Genomic DNA, 21,250 nt, shown 5'->3' on the forward strand with positions numbered 1-21,250 from the left:
TTCATTTTCTCAAAAAAGCTGAGGCTGCATTTAACCTGGATCAAAGCCGTAAAATATAGACAAGTCATTTCTTTAAGAAAATTTATTTGTAGCTCTAGAGCAGAATTAGGGAACTCATACATTCATTTTAATAAGGCCTGTTACTGCAACATTGTTTCTAGATTTTCAAAATCCAGCCAACATGGATATCTCTGCTACTCTGTTTTGGCCTTCACAGCAGCTTCTTCTCTCAGACGAGCTTTCTTTTCTAGGTTCAGGCTTGTTAAAGACTCGTGTCTTTTGGCACCCTAAAGTGAAACCAATTTGAACAAGTGATTATTTATGCTGGTCTGGGGAGGATGTCACTGCACTGACGCCAGCAGGCTGACACAGGAAGTACAGGCATGGAAGGGTTGGCTGCTTGTGCTCCGGGCACAGCAGCCCCTTCACGCGCCTTCTGCCTCCTCTGAGCCTTCCTAGAACAGCAGCTCACCCATTCAAGCACCAGAGAGAAATGCCACACCTCTACCTTCTCCTCCTTTCTGGCCTCCTTTCTTCAAATCTTCCAGCCTCTCTTCTCCCTTTATAATGTATTCCCTTGTCTTTCTCTTTTCCTCTTTTTAGTATTAAATACCTTCTTGTTTCCATTTCTGTCCCTTTTTTCCCTCCTCTCACTTTTCTTTGTTGCTACCATTTCTCCTTCCCCAACTCATTTGTATATTTTCACACCCTTCTAGTTCCTTACTCCTCTTGTACCAAAAACATTCAGCTTTGGGAATCCCAGACTTCACCAAATACTACCACTGATGACTCCCAGCATTGTCTACCCTGCTTTTCCATCCTTTGAGAGCAAACAGGAGTGGAGAAGAAACAACCATCCTCTTCCCTTATTTCCCTCCCTGTGACTTGTTACATCTCTTTGAAGCTTACATAAACAGACCAGTCTCAAATTTTTTATACCAAATGAGTGAAGACAGCACCCTATAAGGTGGTATTTTCTTCTATCTGTGTGATTTCACATGTAAAGAATTAAGTATGGGGAGGGGAGGAGAATCGGACTGGTAAGTTGATGGAGAGGACAAAACACAATGGCTAATTTCTGTCTTCTAAATCACATTAAGTTCAAAAGTTCTTCATTCCAGTAGCATTTACCAACTTTTTAGAAACGGATAGTTCCATAAAAGAGAAATAATAAAATTTTATAGTATAGAACAGGAGAGGAACTCTTTAAACTATACAGCGTATACCCTTGGATGAGGCTAGGAAAGACCTCAGAAGTGATTTGTTTATGGAGTATTTAAACTCAGCTAGTAGGACTTCCCTGGTGGCACAGTGGTTAAGAATCCGCCTGCCAATGCAGGGGATATGGGTTTGAGCCCTGGTCCGGGAAGATCCCACATGCCACGGAGCAACTAAGCCCATGTGCCACAACTACTGAGTCTGTGCTCTAGAGCCCACGAGCCACAACTACTGAAGCCCGTACACCTAGAGCCCATGCTCCACAACAAGAGAAGCCACCGCAGTGAGAAGCCCACACACCACATGAAGAGTAGGCCCCACTCGCCACAACTAGAGAAAGCCCGTGCACAGCAACGAAGACCCAATGCAGCCAAAAACAAATAAATAAATTTATTAAAAAATAAATAAACTCAGCTAGTATAATCAAGTAGACAAAAGCAATGCAGATTTCTCAGAATTCTAGAAAGCCCTATGTCCTGTCTACATGCTTCTGCAGGTTCAGTCTGAGAGCTAAGCATGAAAAGTCAAAGAGGGAGACAGAAAAAATACTGAAGTGGGGCAGGAACAGAGTAGTCAAGAGAAATTCACCCAGGCCTCCACACTTGCCCTTCGTGCTCCCATAACATCAGCCTAAATGGTCAGTATCTTCTATTCCAAGACTCTAAAGAGAGCCAGAAGTTCATTTCTTTTACTCTGGACTCACTGGGGATAAGGATGTCAGTTACCACTGGGTTTGCAGAAGAACCCTTTAAATATCTGACAACAGATATGAGACATCTCTTTCCACATGGAAGCTGTGATATATAGAATTAGACATGGTGTTAAAGTAACGCCTTGGCCAGTACTGCTGCATATAAAAATAACTATTTTAATCACAAGACAGTATATATGCAGTTTGGTAACTGGCAAACTTGGCTCCACTTTTTTGTCTTGCCACTTATTAGCTATGTGACATTGGGAAAATTATTTAACATCTTTAAGTTTCAGGTTCCTCTTTTACAAAACATGGATAATAAGAGAACCTACCTCTTAGGTTCTTAGAATTATTGTGGTCATTAAATAAGTTTAACAATACCTGTTACATAATGAGCAATCAATAACTGGGAGCACTTTTACCATCACCTCAATTAGACAGGTCTAGGTTCAAACTGTGGCTCAGCCATTAGGGAGATGTGTGTGAACTTGGGTAAGTTACTAAAGGTTTCTAAGCTATGTTTCCTCATCTATAAATGAGGTCCTAATCAAATTATCTATCTTGCAGTGTTGTTGTGAGGTTTAAATAAGATAACCGCAAGGTACTTGGAAGACAGTAACATAGATGTTAATAATGACTGGATTTCTGGACCTGAATTCCTATGTACCACTTAGGAGCTTAGATATATGGCCCAGTTTGAACATCAGGTAAAGAACAGTGATAAGAACACTCACCAAGAGCAGAGTGAGGATCAATAAAAAAATGAGAGTGCTTTACAGACATGCAAGGAGTTATTAGTAAGTATGCCAGTGTCATATTACTTGTTTTACATTACTTATGACATCTGTGATAACTAAACACTTTTTTTTACTTAACCAAAACTAATTTAGTCCTTCACCTTGCCAAAGTTAGGATTTGCTATTTATCTCCAGGCATCATATCTCAGGTTTGTTCCTACTATGTTTTATTTTGTTTCTTATCATTTCTCATGTAGGAAGTAGCCTCCTCATCACAGAGAATAAATACAAGGGTCAACCCCTGACTTCCTCTAGGTTTTTTTGTGGAAAATACACAAAGATAGACGGCAAGTCCACTCTCACCTTCTTGCCCTCAATAACCATCCAGATGCATCCTGCCACTGTCAAGGCAATCATTACATAGCTGATCTTCACCCGGACCTTGTTCTTTGCAGCATCGAGCATCTCAAACCTAGTAATACAATGGGATCGTGAGAGAAAGTTAAAATTTCCCTTTCTGAAGTTGTCAGAAGGATATAAATCTGTGTCTCACAAATCAGGAGTAGAGTAGTGCCTATACATATAAAAAAGGAGATGGGGCCTAGAGATCATACAGGACTTTGGGGAGGATGGAGCATTTTCACAATTCACTTTGTATATGAAACACAATAACGGGGTGTAGATGAAGATAGAAGGAGGTATTATAGAACTCACATCCTCCCATAAAGACATCAAAAATACATCTACATTTGGAATAATTCTCACAGAATACCCACCGAACACTTGCAGAAGATCTCATACAACTAAAGCTGCAAGAAAGATCACCAAATAACTGGGTAGGACAAAAGAAAAGAAAAAAAAAGGGAATTGGGACAGGACCTGCACCCTTGGGAGGGAGCCGTGAAAGCGGAAAAGGTCCCTCACACTGGGAGGCCCCTTAGCTGACTGGTAGGTCCACTGGGGACAGACAGTAGGCCTCAGAGGAGAGTGAAGCAGCCAGCATACAGTCGGCAGGACAGAGAGAGACCAGCACAGGTGGCCCTGGCCATCTTGCTGCACTTCCCAGCCCAAGACGTGCGCCTTTTGGTGTGTGTGCAGCAGCTCAGGGCTGAAACTTGGGCTTCAGCAGACAAACCCGAGGAGAAGACTCAGTTTGACTGTGCGGAGGCAGCCCGAAGGGCCTCAGGTGTAGTCCAGGCTGCAACTGGAAGTGTGTGGAGGACACAGCCCATGCCCATCACCAGAGCCCCACTGTCAGCACGCTAAGGTAGGGGCAGGGACTTGCCACAGCAGCCTCATTCTTGGTGAGCTCACAGTGGGTGTGGCTTAGCCGCTATGAGTTCTGGGAGTGTGCAAGTGCTGGGTGGTTGCCCGCATACAGAGGTAGGGCTGAAATCTGAGGCGATTCCCTGCGGGTGTGCAACTTCGGCGAATTTATGCCTGTGGCAGCGCCTGGGGATAATCTGAGCTGATTACTGGCTCTCCTGTAGCTGAGACGGGTCCTGTGCCAGGAGCAACAGGCTTCGTGGGTGCACACACACAGAAGTGGGGCTGAAATCAGAGCCAATACCAGTGTCTCCACTGCAGAGGCAGGGCTGAGGGCCACGCCAACAACAGTGTACTTGTGAGCCTGCACAGTGGGTGGCAGGCGACGTCACAGAGCACATGTCTGGGTAGTCAGCTCCTGGGGGGGAATACACAGCAGCTCCTTTCCCAGCCGGAGCACTCCACTCCTGCCTACCTCACATCATAGCTTAGAACCGGACCTGAGGGCTTCTCTTCCAACAACTGGGGAACAGACCTGCCCATGACAGGGCTGTGACAACAACAGAGCAAAGAGAAGGCCCCACTCAACACAAGATCCAGTGCAGACTCTGCTTACCACAACACAAATCACACCACTATGAAGGAGATAACAGCCAACACACATCGAGGAAAGATGTGGCAGACATCCATACCAAAAACAGCCCTCACACCAAAAATACTGGGCTCACACAGGCTACACAGGGTCATTCCCACATAAAAATAGCCCTTCAAGACCACAGTAGATAACTGTTTCCCTTAAATTCATAGAGTCAGAGAAATATAAGTAAAATGAAAAAACATAGGAACCACTCCCAATTAAAAGATTAAGAGAAATCTCCTGAAAGAACAAACAAGTTGGTTTGTTTCTCTAGACTGAAGAAACAGACCTCTCCAGTCTAACAACCCGAGTTCAAAAGTGAGGTAATAAAAATGCTGGAGGAATTAAGAAAGGCAGTCACTAGAAATGCAGATCACTGTAACAAGGACTTAGAAACTATAAAGAGGAGCCAATCAAAATTAGACAACTCAACTGCTGAGGTGAAACCAGGCTAAAGTCAATAAAGAGCAAACTAAATAATGCAGAAGAACGAATAAGTGATCTGGAAGATAGAATAATGGAGATCACCCAAACAGAACAGCAGACAGAAAGACAAATGAAAGTAGCGGGACTTCCCTGGTGGCACAGTGGTTAAGAATCCACCTGCCAATGCAGGGGACATGGGTTCGAGCCCTGGTCCAGGAAGATCCCACATGCCACGGAGCAACTAAGCCTATGTGCCACAACTACTGAGCCTGCACTCTAGAGCCCACGAGCCACAACTACTGAGCCCGCATACCACAACTACTGAAGCCCATGTGCCTAGAGCCTGTGCTCTGCAACAAGAGAAGCCACTGCAATGAGAAACCCGTGCACCGCAATGAAGAGTAGCCCCTGCTCACCACAACTAGAGAAAGCCCGCACACAGCAACGAAGACCCAACGCAGCCAAAAATAAATAAATTAATTAATTTAAAAAATTTAATATCAGTTTATGATAAAAACTCTCCAGAAACTGGGCATAAAGGGAACATACCTTAAAATAATAAAGGCAATATATGAAAAACCCACAGCTAACATCATACTCAACAGTGAAAAGCTGAAAAGATCTAAGATCAGGAACAAGATAAGAATGCCTACTCTTGCCACTTTTATTCAACATATTTTTAGAAGTCCTAGCCAAAGCAATGAGAGAAGAAAAAGAAATAAGAGGAATCCAAATTGGAAAGGAAGAAGTAAAACTGTCATTGTTTGCAGATGACATGATAACTATACATAGAAAATCCTAAAGATGCCACCAGAAAACTACTAGAGCTCATCAGTGAACTCAGTAAAGTTGCAGGATACAAAATTACTATGCAGAAAGCTGTTGCATTTCTATACACTAACAATGAAATGTAAGAAAGAAAAACTAATTTAGTCACTTTCTGTAGCTAGGAGAGGATATCAAATCAGCTGACTTCAGAGTATCTAACAGCTCTTCACTAGGCACTACATAAGGTATCAATGATAACACATAGATTTTCCAGCACTGTTATTATTCCAGGTACTTGCCAAAGAGGAAACATTTAGAGAAGTGGAAACTGTTTTAAAATTTGGTTGAAAGGTTTTAAGTAGTCAGACTCAGAGGAACTGCTTTTCCTTTAAAATAGACTACTGAAAAATAAAAGCTGCTTACAACCCTAAATTCAGCACTCACGAGACAGTCTCTGGGATTTCATCTTCCTTTTTGAAGCGACCTGACCATATTAGGATCTTCTTCTCCCAATCCGTAGGCTTATGCAATGGCACTCTGTGGCTGTAAGTGTCTATGAGGAAAACAAGAGAAGATATCTTACTTATATGAGACTGACTCTCAAATTTAGCAACATTAAAATGCTATTTGTGCTTTTTAGCTATTTGCTAAACAGAATCATTGAGAAATCTCAAGCTAATTAGAGCTTTGTTTGGATGGAATTTCTTAGGTTGCTCATTTCTTAAATGAGATTCAAAAATTCTGTGAGGACTGAAGTAAAATAAAAGCATTATTTCCTAATATAAGCCATAGCCATTGAAAGCTGAAAGAACACCATGAACAAAGTTATAAAGGTGAGAAGGATGAACTAAAAAAAGAACAGTGAGGAGCCTGTTTGACTTCAGTAGAATTAAAAAAAAAGTTTGTAGGTAAAATCAGATTATAAAAGAACTTGAATGGCAGGCTAAGCTTTTTAGACCTGATTCAAGAACTACTGTACACTTTGAAGCAAGGAAGAAGTTAACATTCTAGAAAATTTAATCTGCATAATGGATGGAAAGCAAAAGGATAGGACAGAGTGGGCAACAAGTCCAAACAGAAGATTATAATACAAGGTAGTACAATACAAGGGTGAGGTGATATAGTCAGAACTAGAGTTATAACAGCAGGAAGAGAGACAACAAAGTCAATATGATGATGACTGAAAGAATTTGGAGATGAAGACAAAGAAGGATTCATGAAGAACCTAAAACTTGGATGAGTAAGACAGTAACAGTATTGTTAACCAAAATAAGGAGATTGTGAAAAGAACCAGTCAGGAGAGGAAAAAGCATGAATGCCATTTTAGATCTACTGACTCTAAATTCATGCCATCTGAGTAGGTTTCATTAATAAGTTGGGAGTGGAGATAACCACTAGTGCAAAGGGAGAACCAGTGAGGATGACAGAGAAACACAGAAGACCAGGGGCTGAGCCTTGGGGCATGACCCAGAAAGGAGACGGGAAAGAGGCAGCAGAGGAAAACAGAGCAGCCAAAGATGAAAATGAACAAGAAAGGTAGAACCATAGACTATAAGAGAGCCTTTCAAAGGAAGGGGAAGTCACTGAAGGCAAGGAGCAGAAAAAGCTAGGGAATCACAGAATGTCAGGGTTAGAAAGGACCTTGGAGATAATCTCATCCAACTTCCATATAATGCCTACATCTCTCTTGCAGACAGACCATCTCCTTGACTACATACACATCACCTTTGCTTAAGCTGCACCTTTCACTTAACCAGAAGGCAACAGCAAAAGGAACAGGAAGGTCACTTGGAAAAACATCCATAAAGAACCAAAGTCAAGAAAAGAGGTTTAGAAGTACAGAAATAGAACTGCTGTGATTTTATCTTTTAACCATTCCAGTGCTTGGCACAACTTTCTCTAGAGTTTTTTAAAATTTTTTTCCATTTTATGTACTATATACTCATTAAAGACAATTCAGAAAGTATAGATGTGAAAAAAGAAAAATTTAAAAACCACCCCTAATTCTCCTGTCATAGCATGATCACTATATTTTTATTTTGGTGTGTTTCCTAAGTCTTATCCCCATACATATGTATATATATGTAATTTCTATATGTACCATGCTTGTGCTTACGCACAATATAAAATTTTGTATCCTGCTTTGTTCATTAACATGATGACAAACACTCTCCATGCCAGTATGCAGTATTTATAAGCCCTATTTCCAACAGCTGCAAAACCTCATCAAGTAGATCTAACATATATAATTAATCATTCCCAGATTACTTAACATTTAGACTAATTTCTCATTTTCCATATATATATATATATAAATAGGAACATCTTTACATTCAAAGCTTTTTCCACATATAGGGATTATTCCTTAGGATAGATTTCCAGAAGTGAAATACCAAGTCAAAGGGTATAAACATTCTGAAGCTCTTGATAAATATTCTTTGAGAATAATTCTTTTCCACTCACCAATACCTGCCTAGCCCTAGTGCACTGCCATGAAGAAGCAACAAGCAAATAGTTCCTGGGACCCTACAGTTTATATATTATGCTCCTTCTTCCACAGTGGTGACAATGACAGGGTTTGGAGTTAGGGATAGGACTAAACATGGCTAAAGTCAATGTACAAGCCAGTGCGTAGCCCTAATTATATTTTACCCAAAACATCACTTTTTGATTTGGTTCATCTTTGAGGTTCCTTAAAAGATGATTTCTAGACCACTATTTACTTTGGTGCATCTATAGTCCTATAAAAAGCTCCAGTCAAATCCCTGAGGCAAGAGATGAAAATGACAAACGAGAAAAATGAAGAAATCACTGCCACATGTAAGCACAGCTAATATAAGCACAATTTGGGAGGCCTGAACTACATGATAGGGTATGATATAGGGACCCCTGTGACCACCTCTCTTTTAGGTTCTTTTTTTCTTTTCTTTAATAAATTTATTTATTTATTTTTGGCTGTGTTGGGTCTTCATTTCTGTGAGAGGGCTTTCTGTAGTTGTGGCGAGCGGGGGCTACTCTTCGTTGCGGTGCACGGGCTTCTTATTGCGGTGGGTTCTCTTGTTGTGGAGCACAGGCTCTAGGCACGCGGGCTTCAGCAGTTGTGGCGCACGGGCTTAGTTGCTCTGCAGCATGTGGGATCTTCCCAGACCAGGGCTCGAACCCGTGTCCCCTGCATTGGCAGGTGGATTCTTAACCACTGTGCCACGAGGGAAGCCCCTAGGTTCTTTTGATTCCAAGTTATTCTAGTCTTTGGGAGCTGCCTAGTCCATAACTGGAAAGACTAATAAAAACTTACGGGTTGGAGGCTTTGGACTTTCCTGGGGTTTGTTGCAAAATCCATTTATTCTCTTCAAATCAGAGTTTCTGGTAGGCCTTAAAGATGAGACAGCATCTCTTTCACAGAACCTAAAATAACTTCCTAGAAAAGAGAGAAAAATGTTTCAGAGAAAGGAAATCGATGTCTCAAAATGAGAAATACCTGCAAGACACAATTTCATTTATAAAGATTAACTCACTTAAAAATGAATATCCTACTCTATATGTAAGATACATGTACTATATTTAAGGTGCTATGCTTAGTGCTATCTTAAAATATGCATGTTTTGCTGACTAGGAAATTACGAATTTACAACATAAACATTTTATCAGCTGTAAGTTTTATAAAAGCACTTCTCACGTGTCTTATCATAACAATAATGATTCTGGTGGGAATATTATGGATTATGACCCTTGGCCATTGAGGTAAAGATCAGCAACCACCCAGAAGTGCTAAAACAAGATGCCAAGTTGCCAATACTGTTCTGATAAACTCTGGGTAGGGGGCTGCAATGGCCAGCAAGGGGCTCTTTAGAAAGCCTTGTTCCTTCCAAGACATAATTCTCCAATTAGAAATCAACTTTAGATACAGTCACAATTTATGTATAATTTAAAAACTATATATATATTTATATACATACAAATGTATAAAACTATGTTATCATATACAGTATATGTATGCAGTTAATTTTTAAAGTCTAAACTCTAAGCACCTATAGAGAATAGTATTACAAATCACTATGTATTCACCACCCAGTTTCAGCAATTATCAATACATGGCCAATATTGTGTCGTCTGAATCCCACCCACTCCCTCCCACCAACCGGATTATTTTAAAGCAAATCCCCAACAACCTATTAGTTCATCGATAAACACTTCAGTACTTATCTCAAAACAATAATAACTTCAAAATCATATCCAGAATACCATTAACATAACTAAAAAATATTCCTTTGATATCAGCACATTATGATCAAATGACATTATGATTCAATTCTCCAACGGACTCACAATTTTTTTTACAGTGGATTTATTCTAAATAGGTGCACACACTGAATACGGTTGATGCATGCCGTATAGGTCTCTCCCTCCTTTTTTTCCTGTCACTTATTTGTTGAAGAAACTAGATCATTAGTTCGAGTTTCCCTCGCTTTAGGTTTTGCTGATTGCCTCCCCATGGTGTTATTTAACATATTCTTCTAATTCCCCTATTTCTTGTAAACAGATTTTTGAGGTTTCATCAGATTCAGGTTAGAATTTTTAGCAAGAAAATGTCATAGGCGGTACTGTGTACACCCTACCGTATGACATCCTAAGGTATACATCGATTTTGTCTTTTTGTTATATTAAGATTGAGCAGTAGATACTATCAGTGTGACTCATCCTTAATGTTTTATGCAGACATTGGTGACTGTTTCATTAGGGGTTGCAAGATGGTAGTATTTTTTTCTATTTTACTTATTTGGTTATCCTGAGGTAAAAGTCATATAAGAAATGTAGAATAAATGCTTGATTCTTTCCCTTTATTTGCCAGTTTTCAAATCAATGAATTGGTTTCCTTGCAACCTCCACAGGTAACCTTTTGTTTATAAGTAACATAAGGAACTCTTGCATTTAACACATGTGATGTGCTCCAGTCCATTCCAGTTATTTTTCTTTTTAATGCCTAGATGTTCCTATCTTTAGTCACTGGGGACCTTTCTAATTGGCTCCTGGGTCCTTTCAACATGTGCCCAGTAATCATTTATAGCTGCCTTACTTTTTAACATGTTCTGTACTCATTTTAAATGCTTCCTGCCCCAGATTTGGAATCAGACATTCCTCCAAAGTGCTCTGGTTCCTTTAAGTAGAAAATGTTCTTAGAGATGCCTGAGGGAGGTTCATTGTTACTGAGTTTGTCACTGTTTCCAGACCTTTTCAGTGAACAAACCTAAGAGACACATTCCTTCTTAAAATGAATGCATGCTTAAGAACTTAGAAATTTTCACCTTCAGCATTAGCATGAACATTTTTAATGTCAATAATTAATCAGAATTCAAAGCAGAGACAGCCATAAACAGTTCTGATGAGGGTAAAACGGGATAATTCTAAGTATGGGGGTGTCGTGGTATAAGAGAGAGCAGGACTGGTATAGGATTCAGTCAGAAGATCACAAAAGAGCCCTAGGGTCCTAGGACATGGAAGAAAGGGAGCACTGCAGTAGAATGAAACAGAAAAGAAAGCTGGAAAGGCACCAATGATAAATCTGACCAGGGTCCTGACCCTCCATGATGCTCTGGGAGACAAAGAAAAACATGCCCAAGACTTGCCTTTAATGCGACAAGAGTGTGCCCTCACAGCTTTGTGCTTAAAACATCACAGGAAGGCTTCCCTAGTGGCGCAGTGGTTGAGAGTCCGCCTGCCGATGCAGGGGACACAGGGACACGGGTTCGTGCCCCGGTCTGGGAAGATCCCACATGCCGCGGAGCGGCGGGGACCGTGAGCCATGGCCGCTGAGCCTGCGCGTCCAGAGCCTGTGCTCCACAACGGGAGAGGCCACAACAGTGAGAGGCCCGCGTACCGCAAAGAAAAAAAAACCATCACAGGAGAATTCAAGCAGTTTTAAAAATCTATTTGTTAGTGGACAGTGTGTACCTTTGAAATTCCAAACTCCTAATTGAGTGTCATTGCACCTTCAGAGTTTGAAGCAATAAGGAGATGCAAGAGAGCAACGAAGAGTAAAATGTGATTATAGCACTGGACCTCCCATAGTTGGTGAGAAACATAATTCCCTTGCTTTTTTTTTCTCTTGCTGTTAAGAAAACTTTTAAACATAGCAATCTAAAAGATATCACTGTGGACTTCTCATAGGCATATGTTTATATATGTCTAAAGATGTTTAAAACAACACTTATTGATACATAATTCCACATCAAAAATTCATCCTTTTAAAGTGTAAAATTCAGAATCATCTCCTGCTTCAATCTGCTGCTGGACAGGAACCAATCAGAGAGAAAGAGGTGAAAGATGGAGAAGGGAGTCCAGGGCTTTCTCAATCACAAATCTCACCTCCACTCCAACTCTCTTTATACCTTTCTTGCAAAAATAATAATAGAAATAAGGAGGCGGTAGGGTTTCCAAAAACAAAAATTGTAAGCTTCAACCATCTGGGGAAGGCAAAAAGCTCATCCACCACAACTCTCAGTTTGAAAGTAAAGGAGGATTGGAGACATGGCGGCAGAGTAGAAGGAGTTGAGCTTACCTCCTCTCACAAAAACACTAAAATCACAAATAACTGCTGAACAACCATCGACGAAAAAGACTGGAAACTACCAAAAAAGATATTCTACATCCAAAGACAAAGAAGCAGCTCCACAAGATGGTAGGAGGAATGCATCTGCAATACAATCATATCCAATACCCACCGGGTGGGTTACCCACAAACTGGAAAATAATTATAACGCAGAGGTTCTCCCTCAGGAGTGAGAGTTCTGAGCCCTGGGCCAGGCTCCCCAGCCTGGGGGTCTGGCATCGGAAGGAGGAGCCCCTAGAGCATTTGGCTTTGAAGGCCAGCAGGGCTTGATCGCAGGAACTCCACAGGACTGGTGGAAACAGAAATGCCACTCTTAGAGGATGCACACAGGTCTCGTGCACACCAGGACCCAGGAAAAGGCAGTAACTTCATAGGAGCCTGGTCCAGACCTACCTGCTGGTCTTGGAGGGTCTCCTGTGGAGGTGGGGGGCAGCTGTGGCTTACTGTGGGGATAAGGACACTGGTGGCAGAGATACCAGGGAGTACTCATTAGTGTGAGCTCTCCGGGAGGCCACCATTTAGACAACAAACCTGGCCCAACCCAACAGTCGGTAGGTGCAAGTGCTGGGATGCCTCGGGCCAAACAACTAACAGGGTGAGAACACAGTCCCACCCATTGGTAGACAGGCTGCCTAAAATCTTCCTGAGCTCATGGCCACCTCTAAACACACCTCCTGACACAGGCCTGCCCAACAAGGGACAAGACTCAGCTCCACCCACCAGTAGGCAGGCATCAGTCCCTCCCACCAGAAAGCCTGCACAAACCTCTTAGACCAGCCTCACCCACCAGGGGCAGACACCAGAAGCAAGAGGCAGTACAACCCTGCAGCCTGTGGAAACCGCAATCACAGAAAGTTAGATAAAATGAGACAACAAAGGAGTATATTCCAGATGAAGGAACAAGATAAAACCCCAGAAAAACAATGAAATTAAGTGGAGATAGGCAACCTTCCAGAAAAAGAATTCAGGGTAATGATATCAAAGATGATCCAAGATCTCAGAAAAAGAATGGAGGCACAGACTGAGAAGATATAAGAGATGTTTAACAAAGAGTTAGAAGATACAAAGAACAAACAGAGATGAACAATACAATGACTGAAATGAAAAATACACTAAAAGAAATCAATAGCAGAATAAATGAGGCAGAAGAACGGATAAGTGAGGTGGAAGACAGAAATGTGGAAATCACTGCTGCCGAACAGAATAAAGAAAAAAACAATGAAAAGAAATGAGGACAGTTTAAGAGACCTCTGGGACAACATTTAACGCACCAACATTTGCATTATAGGAGTCCAAGAAGAAGAAAGAAAGGGCCTGAGAAAATATTTGAAGAGATAATAGCTGAAAAATTCCCTAACATGGGAAAGGAAACAGTCATCGAAGTCCAGTAAGTGCAGAGAATCCCATACAGGATTAAACCCAAGGAGAAACATGCTGAGAAACATAGTAAGCAAACTGACAAAAATTAAAGACAAAGAGAAAATATTAAAAGCAACGAGGGAAAGGCAACAAATAATATACAAGGGAACTCCTGTAAGGTTATCAACTGATTTTTCAGCAGAAACTCTGCAGGCCAGAAGGGAGTGATGATATATTTAAGGTGACGAAAGGAAAAAAACCTACAACCAAGAATAATCTACCTATCAAGGCTCTCATTCAGATTTGATGGAGAAATCAAAAGCTTTACAGACAAGCAAAATCTAAAAGAATTCAGCACCAACAGACCAGCTTTATGACAAATGCTAAAGGAACTTCTCAGCAGAAAAGCCCACATCTAGTAGCAAGAAAATTACCAATGGGAAACCTCACCAGTAGAGGCAAACATACAGTAAAGGTAGGAAATCATCCACACACAAATATGATATCAAAACCAACAATCGGGGCTTCCCTGGTGGCGCAGTGGTTGAGAGTCTGCCTGCTGATGCAGGGGACACGGGTTCGTGCCCCGGTCCGGGAAGATCCCACATGCCGCGGAGCGGCTGGGCCTGTGAGCCATGGCCTCTGAGCCTTCGCATCTGGAGCCTGTGCTCCGCAACGGGAGAGGCCACAGCAGTGAGAGGCCCGCATACCGCAAAAAACAAAAACAAAACCCAACAATTGATAGAAGAGGAGAGTACAAAAAATGCAGGATACTGGAAATGCATCTGAAATTCAGAGACCAGCAACTTAAAACAATCATATATATATATATATGGGTGTGTGTGTGTGTGTGTGTGTGTATGTATGTATATATATAGAGAGAGAGATAGAGGAGGGCAGAGGGAGAGAGAGAGAGACTGCTACATCAAAACCTCATGGTAACTGCAAACTGAAAATCTACAATAGATACACACAAAAAAGAAAAGGAATCCAAACACAACACTAACATTAGTCATCAAATCACTAGAGAACAGAACAAAAGAGAAAGGGAAGAGAAACACCTACAAAAACAAACCCAAAACAATTTACAAAATGGCAATAAGAACATATATATTGACAATTATCTTAAATGTAAACAAATTAAATGATCCAAACAAAAGACATAGACTGGCTGAATGGATACAAAAACAAGACCTGTATATATGCTGTCTACAAGAGACCCACTTCAGATCTAGGGACACATACATACTGAAAGTGAGGGGATGGAAAAAGGTATTCCATGCAAATCAAAAGAAAGCTGGAGTAGCAATATTCATATCAGACAGAATAGACTTTAAAATAAAGACTGTTACAAGAGACAAAGAAGGACACTATATAATAATCAAGGGATCAATCCAAGAAGAAGATATAACAATTGTAAATATATATGCACACAACATAGAAGTACCTTAATATACAAGGTGAATATTAACAGATATAAAAGGAGAAATCAACAGTAACACAATAACAGTAAGGGACTTTAACACCCCACTTACATCACTGGACAGATCATCCAGATAGAAAATCAATAAGGAAACAGATCTTAAATGACACATTGGACCAAATGGAATTACTTGTTACATATAGAACATTCCATCTGAAGCCAGCAGAATACACACTCTTCTCAAGTGGACATGAAACATTCTCCAGGATAGATCACATGTTGGGCCACAATGCAAGCCTCAGTAAATTTAAGAAAACTGAAATCATATCAAGCATCTTTTCCAACCACAACAATATGAGACTAGAAATCAACTACAAGAAAAAAACTGCAAAAAACACAAACACATGAAGGTTAAACAATATGCTACTAAACAACTAACGGATCACTGAAGAAATCAAAGAGGAAATCAAAAAATACCTAGAGACAAGTGAAAATGAAAACACAACAATTCAAAATCTATGGGATTCAGCAAAAGCAGTTCTAAGAGGGAAGTTTATAGCAATATAAGCTTTCCTTAGGAAACAAGAAAGATCTCAAATAAACAGCCTAAACTTACACGTAAAGCAACTACAGAAAGAAGACCAAACAAAGCCCAAAGTTAGTAGACAGAAAGAAATCATTAAGATCAGAGCAGAAACAAATGAAATAGAACCAAAAAAACAATAGCAAAGATCAATGAAACTAAAAGCTGATTCTTTGAAAAGATAAACAAAATTGATAAACATTTAGCCAGACTCACCAAGAAAAAAAAGGAAAGGGCTCAAATTAATAAAATTAGAAATGAAAAAGGAGAAGTTACTACTGAATCCACAGAAATACAAAGGATCATAAGAGACTACTACAAGCAACTATATGCCAATAAAATGGACAACCTAGAAGAAATGGACAAATTCTTAGAAAGTACAGTCTCCTAAGACTAAACCAGGAAGAAACAGAAAATATGAACAGACCAATCACAAGTACTGAAATTGAAACTGTGATTTAAAAATTCCAACAAACGAAAAGTCCAGGACCAGATGGCTTCACAGGCAAATTCTATCAAACATTTAGAGAAGAGTTAACACCTATTCTTCTGAAACTGTTCCAAAAAATTGCAGAGGAAGGAACACTCCCAAACTCATTCTATAAGGCCACCATCACCCTGATACCAAAAACAGACAAAGATATCACACAAAAAAGAAAATTACAGGCCAATATCCCTGATGAACATACATGCAAAAATCCTCAACAAAATACCACCAAACCAAATCCAACAATACATTAAAAGGATCATATGCCATGTTCAAATGGGATTTATCCCTGGGATGCAAGCATTTTTCAATATCCACAAATCAACCAGTGTGATACATGACATTAACAAACTGAAGAATAAAAACCATATGATCATCTCTATAGATGCAGAAAAAGCTTTCGACAAAATTCAACACCAGTTTACGATAAAAACTCTCCAGAAAGTGGGGATAGAGGGAACCTACCTCAACATAATAAAGGCCATATACGACAAACCCACAGCAAACATCATACCCAACAGTGAAAAGCTGCAGGCATTCCCTCTAAGATCAGGAACAAGGCAAGGATGTCCACTCTAGCCACTTTTATTCAACATAGTTTTGGAAGTCCTAGCCACAGCAATCAGAGAAGAAAAAGAAATAAAAGGAATCCAAATTGGAAGGAAGAAATAAAATTGTCACTGTTTGCAGATGATAAGATACTATACACAGAAAATCCTAAAGATGCTACCAGAAAACTACTAGAGCTCATCAATGAATTTGGTAAAGTTGCAGGATACAAAATTAATATGCAGAAATCTGCTGCATTTCTATAGACTAACAATGAAAGAGAAATTAAGGAAACAATCTCATTTACCACTGCATCAAAAAGAATAAAATACCTAGGAATAAACCTACCTAAGGAGACAAAAGACCTATACTCCAAAAATTATAAGGCACCCTTGAAAAAAATCAAAGATGACACAAACAGATGGAAAGATATACCATGTTCTTGGATTAGAAGAATCAACGTTGTCAAAATGTCTATCATATCCAAGGCAATCTAAAGATTCAGTGCAATCTGTTTCAAATTACCAATGTCACTTTTCACAGAACTAGAACAAAAAATTTTAAAATTTGTATGGAAACACAAAAGATCCCAAATAGCCAAAGCAATCTTAAGAAAGAAAAATGGAGCTGGAGGAATCAGGTTCCTTGACTTCAGACTATACTACAAAGTTACAGTAATTAAAACAATATGGTACTGGCATAAAAACAGAAATATAGATCAAGGAACAGGACAGAAAGCCCAGAAATAAACCCATGCACCTATGGTCAATTAATCTATGACAGAGAAGGCAAGAATATACAACGGAGAAAAGACAGTCTCTTCAATAAGTGGTGCTGGGACAGCTACATGTAAAAGAATGAAATTAGAACATTCCCTAACACCATACACAAAAATAAACTCAAAATAGATTAAAGACCTAAATGTAAAACTGGACACTACAGAACTCTTAGAGGAAAACATAGGCAGAACACTCTTTGACATAAATCGCAGTAATACCTTTTTGGACTCACCTCCTAGAGTAATGAAAATAAAAACAATAATAGGGCTTCCCTGGTGGCGCAGTGGTTGAGAATCTGCCTGTTAATGCAGGGGACACGGGTTCGAGCCCTGGTCTGGAAGATCCCACATGCCACAGAGCAACTAGGCCCGTGAGCCACAACTACTGAGCCTGCGCATCTGGAGACCGTGCTCCTCAACAAGAGAAGCCACGATAGTGAAAGGCCTGTGCACAGACATGAAGAGTGGCCCCCGCACAGAAACGAAGACCCAACACAGCAAAAATAAATAAATAATAAACTCCTACCCCCAACATTTTGTTTAAAAAAAAAAAATAATAATAAACAAATGGGACCTAATTAAACGTATAAGCTTTGCACAGCAAAGGAAACCATAAGCAAAATAAAAAGACAACCCACAGAACAGGAGAAAATATCTGCAAACAATGCAACCGACAAGGGATTAATCTCCAAAATATACAAATAGCTCATGCAGCTATCTCCAAAATATACAAATAGCTCATGCAGCTCAATGTAAGTTCCCTACATACGAACGAGTTCCATTCCAAGAGTGCATTCGTAAGTCCAATTTGTTTGTAAGTCCAACAAAGTTAGCCTGGTTACCCAACTAACACAATTGGCTATATAGTACTGTACTGTAAAAGGTTTATAATACTTTTCATACAAATAATACGTAAAAAACAAACACAAAAAATATAGAAATCATTTTTAATGTCACAGTACAGTACCTTGAAAAGTAGAGTAGTACAGTACAACAGCTGGCATACACGGGCTGGCATCAAGAGAAAAGGCAAGAAGACTTACTGACTAGAGGAGGGAGAGGAGGTGGGAAATGGTAGAGCTGAAGGATCGTCAGCAATAGGAGACGGAGGGCAAGCTGCAATTTCACTCATGCCTGACATCGATGGCACAGGTTCTGGTTCCTTGCTGGATTCAATTCTATCTACCCTCTTGAAAAAACAATCCAGTGATGTCTGGGTAGTAGCTCTTTTCTTGTCATAGATGACACAGTAGCACTGGACTGCATTCTGAACAGCTGCTGCAACCTTTCTGTACCATTCTACGTTCGGGTCCTGTGCCTCCTCAAATAAAGAAAATCCCCTTGTCATTTCCTTCATCATAAATCTCTTCAGTTTTTCAGTTACTTCTTCTTCCTCTTGTCTCTCTTCGTACTTTCTCTCGGCCTCCAATTCCATCAGGTCTTCATTAGTAAGCTCCTCATGTTGCATAGCAAGGAGTTCAATGAAGTCATTCTCTTGCAGATTTAGCTTGAAATAAAGATACTGTACTACTGTACTCTGTATAGTACTGAACAGTACATAAAAGCACAACCACTTGTACCAGATGCACGCACGTGACAGTGAACGCCAGACACATGAACTAACTTACGTGACTGTACATGCGAATGCACGTTTGTATCTTTGAAAGCTCTCAACTTGAAGTTTCGTATGTAGGGGACTTACTGTACCAGAAAAACAAACAACCCAATCAAAAACTGGGCAGAAGACCTAAATAGACATTTCTCCAAGAAGACGTACAGATGGCCAAAAAGCACATAAAAAGATGCTCAACATCGCTAATTATTAGAGAAATGCAAATCCAAACTCCAGTGAGGTATCACCTCACACCAGTCAGAATGGCCATCATCAAAAAGTCTACAAACAATAAATGCTGGAGAGGGTGTGGAGAAAAGGGAAGCCTCCTACACTGTTGGTGGGAATGTAAATTGGTACAGCCACTATGGAGAAAGGTATGGAGTTTCCTTTAAAAAGTAAAAATAGAGCTACTGTGTGATCCACATATCCCACTTCTGGGCATATACAGAGAAAAACCACAATTTGAAAAGATACGTGCATCCCAATGTTCAATGCAGCACCATTTACAATAGCCAACACATGGAAGCAACCTAAATGTCCATTGACAGATGAATGGATAAAGAAGAAGTGGTAGGGCTTCCCTAGTGGCTCTGTGGTTGAGAGTCTGCCTGCCAATGCAGGAGACACGGGTTCGTGCCCCGGTCCGGGAAGATCCCACGTGCTGCGGAGCGGCTGGGCCGGTGAGCCATGGCCGCTGAGCCTGCGCGTCTGGAGCCTGTGCTCCGCAACGGGAGAGGCCACAACAGTGAGAGGCCTGCGTACCGCAAAAAAAAAAAAAAAAAAGAAGTGGTATATATACATGATGGAATACTAGCCATAAAAAAAAAAATGAAATAATGCCGTTTGCTACAACATGGCTGGACCTAAAGATTATCATACTATGTGAAGTAAGTCAGACAGAGAAAGACATATATCATATATCACTTAGATGTGGAATGTAAAGAAATGATACAAACGAACTTATTTACGAAACAGGAATAGCATCACAGACTTAGAAAACAAACTTATGGTTACGAAAGGGGAAAGGTGGAGGGGAGGGATAAATTAGGAGTTTGGGATTAATATATACACACTACTATATATAAAATAGATAATCAACAAGGACCTAATGTATAGCACAAGGAACTCTCCTCAATATTCTACAATAACCTAAATGAGAAAAAAATCTGATAAAGAACAGAGGTATGTATAACTGAATCGTTTTGTTGTATACCTGAAACTAACACAACATTGTAAATCAACTATACTCCAATATAAAGTAAAAAAAATTTAAATATATATACTAAATAAAAAATAAAATGTACAATTCAGTAGTTTTTTCTATATACACGAAGTTATGTACTGATCACTACTACAGTATTTAATTATATAAATGAAATCACACAATATGTGGCCTTTTTAACTGGCTTCTTTCACTTAGCATGTTTTCAAAGTTTGTCCATGTTGTAGCATTTATCAGTACTTGATTTTTTGAAAATATTTATTTATTTTATTTATTTATTTATTTATTCATTTATTTGGCTGTGTCTGGTCTTAGTTGCCGCACGTGGGATCTTCATTGCAGCATGCAGGATCTTTCATTGTGGCGCACGTGCTTCTCTCTAGTTGTGGCGCACAGGCTCTAGAGCACACAGGCTCAGTAGTTGCGGGGCATGGGCTTAGTTGCCCCATGGCATATGTTTTCATTGCTTTTTATAGGAGTGAATTTTCAGAGGTCCTAACTCTGACATACCTTAAGTTAGAACCTCTACTTGTATCAAGATTTGTGGTTGTCTGCAGTCTGATTTCTTTCATAAAAGGCCTCATTTATTTCAGTTTTCTAGGCAGGTAGTCCCAGAAAGCTTTGCCTGGGTCTGAGTAACCACACCACCAGTGCCACCTAGTGACAGTAAGTATACACTGTAAGAAAAGTAGATAAACTATAACTGATCTCGGCTTGTTTTAAATGTATAATAGGTAATGTAGTATTTACTTCACCAGGGCTGATTTGAGGGTTAAATGGAAAACAAGTGTGAGAGCATTTGGCAAGATGCTTGAAACACAGCAGGCACTCTAAGCGTTAAGTTTGTTTCTTGAAACATTACTTAAAGCACTAATCCTCAA

General features: G+C 40.0%; 1 protein-coding gene across 1 annotated transcript in view; it reads right to left on the reverse strand.

The window, feature by feature from the left end:
* Positions 1-67: 67 nt before the first annotated feature.
* FAM162A (family with sequence similarity 162 member A) overlaps positions 68-21,250 on the reverse strand; it is a 33,177-nt gene continuing 11,994 nt past the window's right edge. Inside the window, exons 2-5 of the mRNA XM_067738713.1 lie at positions 9,042-9,164; positions 6,191-6,299; positions 3,013-3,121; positions 68-287 (exon numbers count right to left, since the gene is read on the reverse strand). Of these exons, the coding sequence (XP_067594814.1) occupies positions 195-287; positions 3,013-3,121; positions 6,191-6,299; positions 9,042-9,164 (434 nt within the window). The 3' untranslated portion in view covers positions 68-194. The remainder of the gene's footprint in view (positions 288-3,012; positions 3,122-6,190; positions 6,300-9,041; positions 9,165-21,250) is intronic.

The sequence above is a fragment of the Pseudorca crassidens genome, chromosome 5 (genome assembly GCF_039906515.1).
Source record: "Pseudorca crassidens isolate mPseCra1 chromosome 5, mPseCra1.hap1, whole genome shotgun sequence".
Classification (NCBI taxonomy): domain Eukaryota; kingdom Metazoa; phylum Chordata; class Mammalia; order Artiodactyla; family Delphinidae; genus Pseudorca; species Pseudorca crassidens.